We start from the raw sequence: 7,571 nt of genomic DNA on the forward strand, positions 1-7,571 counted from the left end.
AACGTCAAGGTAAGCTGAAAAATGCAACTCTTGAGATTCTAGACGACGCTCTATTATACTTATCAAACTGGTGACAAATAAAGTATTAAAAACCAAGATAAGTAAAATATTGCTGAAGAGTTCTTTGGAAGGAGCATTCATATGACTGGAACAGGGTTTGACAAAGATCTCTTTCTTGACATCAACATAACCAGCAATGAAAATGCTAGAATATTAACTGCTGGATAGAAAATGTTCATTTGATTATAGTATACTCCAACGCACAATGAACCGATAACTCGACCAATTTGAACTGCAACAATCCTGATGCCCTCTAAAAATCCTTGATTGCAAGAATGGGCAAGTTTGGCACACATTAACACGGTAAAGGTTTGATCGGACAGCATAAGACTAACAAGGAATAGCACAGTTAAAATAATCAGAAAATACCAGGTACTATGATTTCCAACTCGGTGATAAAGCAAAAGCAATATAGATGTGGATATCCATATTGAAAAGAAACTTGCAATTCCAGTGTAAAACACTTCTTTATTTGACATTTTTCGATACACAATGACGAATAATAAAATTGCACTGATTGCAGCATATCCAATTAATGATGCATTTAGGATGGCATATTCAAGCCGCAAATTGCTAATGACGATTATAGGCAAGACACGAAACACAATTTGATCAAGAATGCCATAAAGCACTGAAATAGCAAGTACGAGTGCAGTGTCTTTTGATTTAAAGACTTTCTTTACTGTTTCCAAAGTTGACGATTTGCTTGAGATTTCGTAGCTTTCTTTCTCTGATTTTTCCATTGTGTCTGCTTTCAAGTCGTATTCCCTTGATAAATCATGCGTAAAAAACACTATTGCAGGCAGCAGAAAAACAGCCATGATGAATAGAATTGGTCCAATCATATTTGCGTATGTTACACGAATAAAACCGATCTTAAAGCTTGTGTTAATAAAAAATGCATAACCGAACATTTGACTTCCATTAAGTGATGGTAAACACCGCATTAGGTCGGCCTTTTCATAAGATCTTGCTACTTCAGAAACTATAATTGGATACATAGCTACGCCAAATCCGCTAAGATATCTTCCAAAAAACAGAAAGAGCGGATGGTAATGAATTGTGTATGTTAAACTTCCAGCTATTGATAAACTTAACATGAAGATCAAACAAAACTTAACACGCCTTGTTTTATCAACAAATCTTGACACAATAGGTGGGAAAAACAAGCATGGTATAAAAAATGCAGCACTAATCAAGCCATAATAAAACTTATCATTTCCAGTTTTCAGAACTGTCGATATATATATCCATAATGTGGCTAACCAACTAGAAAAAATAACAACACAAAACCACATATGTGGATTTCCGTTTCTTCTTCCACTTTAAAAGTTGAGATTCCGAAATCATTTTTATTTTCACTTCTTTGATTGTTATTGTTTTCGCTGCGATGCTTAAAACTCTTTAGTGCTAAAGATTAAAGTAATATTTGTGGATATTATACATGACTAATGTTTGAATATCCTAAGAGTAGCTTACACTTTTATAATATGCAAAAACAGAATGCATGACACCCTTGTGTTAATGAGGTGGAATGACATTACTAAGACAAGAACAGCAAAATTTGTTAGTATGCTGTCTGCAATACATACTGGAGAACTCGCTAATAGTGACAAAAAAAACAACCGAATATCGTAAAGATTCGCGGTGGTGTGCCAGCTGCAGTGCAGGGCTGTTCTTGGTGGAATGTTTTGAAGCTTATTATACATTAAAGATTATAATCGTGCATACAAAGACCAAAATGGAAAACAAAACTACAATATTATAACTTGCTTTTGGGAGATTTACAGTTACTGCAAATATCAAAGTTTTCTATGATTATTCCATATTTTTAAATTTCACTTGTGCTTCTTCATATTTCCAGGATGTTCTGATTTTGTGCACTATCTTTACAAATATGTTAGAGAATGTAAAAACATAAAATTTTTCCAGAAACTTTAAAATATTCTCGTTTTAGATAGATCCAAGTCAAAAATTGCAAAAAAAGTGACAAAGTGCTTTTTGCAGAATTTAACTTTAAAATTCAGCCTTTTTTTTGTTGTTATGGAAATTCTCCTAAATGCGCATATGGACAGTGTCGTGATGGCTTCGCAGTCATTATAGATGAGAAAATAAACGAATATCGGCAGCTTTATTAGAGAATTGTAAAAGAATTAAAATCTGCTAGTGTACTTATCTAATAGCAAAATTTAGATTTCTTTAGTTTATAAATAAAGATTAAAGCTTGAGAATTTTTTTATTTTGTTCTATGTGGAAAAGTTCGAGTCGCTTTTTTGGAATTTAAAATGATTACTGCGACCTAATGCTGCCAAAGCACTAGTGCTCTTTTTTCTTGTGTTATGTACAGCTTGAAACGGTGACTAAAATAAAATATAATAGCATACTATCTCAACAACGTCATCAACCTTTTTAAATCAGAAGAGCATAATTTGTTCTAGCGGTGGAGAAATGAAACGGTTCAAGCCCACGTGGTCTTTAGCTACCCATGCAATAATTATGTTGGTCTACTTTATCAGAGCTCCACGTACTACCGAAATGGTTTATTTGTTGTTTGGCAAATAAGACTTAAAAACATCTATGTTAAATACTGAGACAGATTTTGCGTATTGTTGTAACGTCATTAAATTGACGTATCGATCGTAGTGGTTTTATTGTTTTTTACTTGCAACCATGGTAACCAGGCGGGAAATTAATATAATTTATTAAGGAGGAGCTATAGAATCTGCTCTGTATAAAGTTTTGATGTAGTCAGAAAACCTGTACCAAGGTTTCTACATGAGATTTCTTTAGGTTGTGACTAGAATATATGCTAGGGTAACAAACGAAACCTAAAACAATGATATAATTATTGTTAGTTATATTTTTTACTTAATTTCTTTAATTAGTTTGGTAAAATTATTTTGTATTTAAACATGCATGAAAATTCTACAAATAACATAAAACAATAGGACCGTATTTCTTTCGAAATTATGTCTTGGCACTGAATGGAATAACAAAATTTTTGTGGTGATACAATTCTGATGTTATCTTTCATGCAAACAATTTTTTGGCAAGTAAAATCATTTTTTTGTTGTTTTTGTTATGTTTAAATCTAATAGAAGCGGAAAAAATGGAATAAAAAAATATTGAAATTTATCGAAGGCCTTTGTTAGTTGACAACTGTACCAAAATGATGCCTTTTTTATGCCTGTTTCGTATCATTATTCGTATTATCAAATAATGTGGGTATAATCTTCGAAATTAGGGATTTATTTCAACAACTTTTTGAACAAGATTGTACTATGTTGTATTTGTTTACATTTAAACTGTGATATTATCCTACAACTCACTCCTAAGATAAAAAAAAAAGCTGTTGGACATCTTAGAATGTCTAGAACATTAAGACTTTTTGCTTCCATATTCATAGATGCTTGTACCTTTAGCCTAAAATGCAGAGATATGTCAGGCAAAGTTTATTTTAGCCTAGCTAATTAAGATTTTTATCGGGATTTTCAAATTGAGTTTACCTCATACGGCATCTTAAACCGCAAACGACTGTCTCAGAGAAAATCCTGATTTTCATTTTAAATTAAATTTGACAAGTGAGCTCTAGGTCAGCATGGCTACATCTTACTTTCTTAAATAGAATAGGAAATAGATATTTTGTTTGTCAATTTTGTGAGGCCCAGGGTTATCCTCCCCCCCCCCCCCCACCTTACTCTTTCGTTATCATAATTGTTAGAAAATCACGCTGAATCTCCTGAATAAAAAAGATAAAACTTGTTGTAGATTTCAAATCCCTAGAGACATTGTTGCACAGTTCAGGGAAAAGCTCACACGGCAGCATATCATAACTTCCGAGAAATGTTGTCTTTATGTATAAAAAACATAACAACGTTTCGGCATCTTCCGGCTATTAAAACGTAGAAATAAGTACTACGTCAAGATGTTTCGAATGGTAGAAAATGTTTCTTGAAAGCAGCACATCACGAACACGAATTTATAGAGTAAATTTGTAACGTCTTGTATTCAGCGTTATATTAACGTTGATACCACTTTGAAAAACAGAAAGAAAAAAACGTTGAAAAGATGTTGATGATGCGACCGTTGAGTTCAAATCCGGAGGTAACGTTGAAAAGCCGTTGGATTTACGTCGGTCACAGCGAACCCAACGTTGGAAAAAAGTTGGATTTACGTCGCTACCATAGACGTTGCGAATCCAACATTGAAAAAAGGTTGAATTTAAGATTGCGAAATCACGACCAGAATTCGACGTCGAATCAACGTTGAATAAATGTCGTGTGCCCGCTATGTCACCTGTAATCCAACAGTTAGTGGAAAATGGCGTCTTCAAAGTAAAATGTTTAACTTACAAGCATGTAACAAACCAGGCCGCAGATCTGCAACTTTATACGCAACCATCAAAACTCTTCCCCTAAAACCCTCTCTTAAAGACACCAGTAATTACACAGTTACCAGGTGTTCTACTGTTTAATTCAATAAATAAATCTCTAAGTGACGCCTCATTAATTGCACTTTTATTTTAATCGCCCTGTCACTTAATCTATATAATAATACGCCAGTTCCGTGTGTCTGTAACAGGCAAAGTGGATATGTTCTTTTTCCTTTGATCTTACCGAAATTTTCTTTGAAGTAACCGAAAAATGCATGTCTAATATGTTAAATTTCTGACGTTACGGCGCGAGGTCAATAACACTACTTTAACGTCAATATCCTATATTAAATTAATGAAGCCGTTACAGTGCACTTAAAATTTTGAGGCCAAATAACTTGGAAACGAGGTGCTGACGTCAATGATTTTTCACCGCGTGGGTAACTAGGGACCACCTAGGATCAATTTGGGATATTTTCCCAAACCTGGGTCCCCGAATTTGTTTTGGAATGGACGGGTTGATGACGTCATCAAAAAACCTTCAAACCCCAATATCTCTGCAACCGTTTATCAAAAGTACATGATCCTATACATTTTCTTGATCAGCGTTTCAAGATCTATACGATGAAGGCAACAGGTATAGAAATTTCTAAATAAAAATTTTTGGGTTTTGACGGGCCATTGCTGACGTCAGCGAAATTTTTAAACGTTATATCTCCTTAGGCGTTTGTCGAAAACATATGATCCTACACATTATTTTGATCAGCGTTTTAACCTTTAAACATTACAGGCAACGAATAAACTAAACTTCACCAATTTTTTTTGTATCTGCACTGCTGACGTCATCAAAAAACATCTAAAACAACCTATTTTCCATTGTCCTTCTGACTAAGTGGATTTCTCCACGGGCCTTATCGACTAGTTTTAATTACTATTTATACAATAAACCTTTTTTGTGGCAAATAAGTTATTTTAATTTAACGCCACCTCACAGTTTCGTGAGGTGGCATTAAATCTTTCATCCCCCAATTTTATGCAAGTGCCTAATTATCTCGCCTGCGAGAAAAACTGCCTTTAAGTGGATTTCGACGTTTTAGCCAACTGAGTCATTACGCCTTGGGTAACAATATTTACTTTGACTATTTAACGGCTGGCGAATAATAACACAGAATGATTTTCATGCAAAATACAAAAGTTTTAAATTTTTTTTACGAAATGATTCCTCTCAACAAAATAAAGTTGTGCTAAAATTTTTAAATTTTGAGAATAAATCTAATGAATTTCCCCTTTATAATGATTTCATAAGAATTTTTAAGCGGTATTTCCGAGAAATGGCTAAAGGCTTTAAAAGTTATAAGATTTAAAAGTTTGTGTCTAATACATAAATATTAAAAGTCAGTAAGTATATAGTCATGCATCATATTCCTCCCGCCAGAAACAGCTGTAAATCATTTTTTAGGTTTTGTGAAATGACTCCGTTAAGACGGATTTCCACCAGTGCGAATCTTTCTATCGCTCTAAAATTACACAAAATTTTAGTGCGACAGGAGTTCTACGCTGCAAATGAGTTTCAGTGCGATAGCATGCCAATACAAATTATTTTTTGTGCGAAATTTTCTTATGTGAACACACACATTTCAAGATGGCAGACAGTTCAGAAGAAGAAGAAGCTGTAGCTACCTTAATAGTCATTAAAAGTATAAGGAAAAAGAGACGAAGAAAATCGCCATTTTCTTGGGTTCGTCAAATTTATAGAGAAAGAGAATTGAAAGGAGTGTATAATCAACTGCTTCAAGAAATGAAATTGCACGATAGAGAATTTTACTTTAGGTATCCAGTAAATTTTAGTTCCAACTTTGCTTCCTTTTGATAGTTATGGAGAGCATTACTATTATTTCTTTCTTTGAAACTTTATTTAATATTTTATTTCATAGATTTCTTCGAATATCTCCTGATAGATTCGAACATTTATTGTCTCTGGTAGGTCCATCAATCCAAAAAAGAGACACAAATTTTCGAAATTCAATTCCTGCAGCTGAACGCTTGGCTCTTACTTTACGTTATCTTGCCTCAGGAGATTCTCAACAATCTCTGTTATTCAACTTTCGCATTAGCGCGAGTGCTATTTCACGAATTCTGTCTGAAACAGCTGCAGCAATTTGGGAGAACCTAAGCGAATATGTAAGACCCCCTATGTCCAAAGAAGAGTGGTTAAGAATCGAAAATGAATTCGACACGTGGAATTTCACACATTGTATAGGGGCAATCGATGGGAAACATATTGCCATGGAAAACCCTCCCAATTCAGGATCGCTCTATTACAATTACAAGGGGTTCTACAGCATCATACTGTTAGCAGTCTGTGATGCTAAGTACAACTTCATTCTCGTAGATGTAGGACAATATGGAAGTAACAACGACTGTGGTGTCTTATCAAAGAGTCAAATTGGAATGCAACTGGAAAATCAATCCCTTCAAATCCCACCACCTACGTCACTAGCTGGATGTAAATTTGACCCATTACCTTATTTTCTAGTTGGAGATGAAGCTTTCCCCTTAAAGAAAAATATGATGCGCCCATATCCTGGCAAGCTGAAGGAGCCTGAGAGAGTATATAAAAAAGCATCGGTAAGAAATGTTGAAAATTTTACGCTCGGAGCAATTGCTTTACACAATTACTTACGCCAAACTGAAGCCGCAATGTATTGTCCAAATGGTTTTGTCGATAGCACAGACACGAATGGGGAGATTACGCCTGGGGAATGGAGAAGACAGGTGGGGCAGAACGAAGGATGTCTTTATGACTTATGTAATGTACGGGGCTCCCGGCCAGAAAGAAGTGCTACAGAAATGCGGGAAGCAATCAAGGATTTTGTGAATAGTGAAGAGGGTGCTGTTGAATGGCAGTACCGACATGTAAGGCGTACATAAATATTTTGAAAAGACCTTTTACAATGTTGTATTTACAGTTTTGTTTTATGCAAAAAAAACTATTGTTTTTCATTCAACAAATTTGTGTAATACCCTTTATGATCGGTTTTATCTTCATGCAATGGCTGCTGTTGCTGGTATACGGGGCTTCCATAGGCGTTGAAATGAAGAGAATTACCAAAACTAGGAGTTGAGGGTGGGGACATCA

At 34.7% G+C, this 7,571-nt stretch overlaps 1 protein-coding gene across 1 annotated transcript; it reads left to right on the forward strand.

Annotated features, from left to right (window-relative positions):
* Positions 1-6,074: 6,074 nt before the first annotated feature.
* On the forward strand, positions 6,075-7,363 carry LOC130628629 (putative nuclease HARBI1). Its single transcript, XM_057441611.1, has 2 exons — positions 6,075-6,262; positions 6,367-7,363. The coding sequence occupies exons 1-2, from the start codon at positions 6,075-6,077 to the stop codon at positions 7,361-7,363; spliced, it is 1,185 nt and encodes a 394-aa protein (XP_057297594.1).
* The last annotated feature ends 208 nt before the right edge of the window (positions 7,364-7,571 follow it).

The sequence above is a fragment of the Hydractinia symbiolongicarpus genome, chromosome 15 (genome assembly GCF_029227915.1).
Source record: "Hydractinia symbiolongicarpus strain clone_291-10 chromosome 15, HSymV2.1, whole genome shotgun sequence".
In the NCBI taxonomy this organism is placed as follows: Eukaryota; Metazoa; Cnidaria; class Hydrozoa; order Anthoathecata; family Hydractiniidae; genus Hydractinia; species Hydractinia symbiolongicarpus.

Bases quoted from the DNA above. Each gene is read 5' to 3' on its own strand.
- LOC130628629 (XM_057441611.1), top strand. From the start codon at position 6,075: ATGGCAGACAGTTCAGAAGAAGAAGAAGCTGTAGCTACCTTAATAGTC. The intron at 6,263-6,366 runs GTATCCAGTAAA...TTTATTTCATAG, and splicing joins GATAGAGAATTTTACTTTAG to ATTTCTTCGAATATCTCCTG.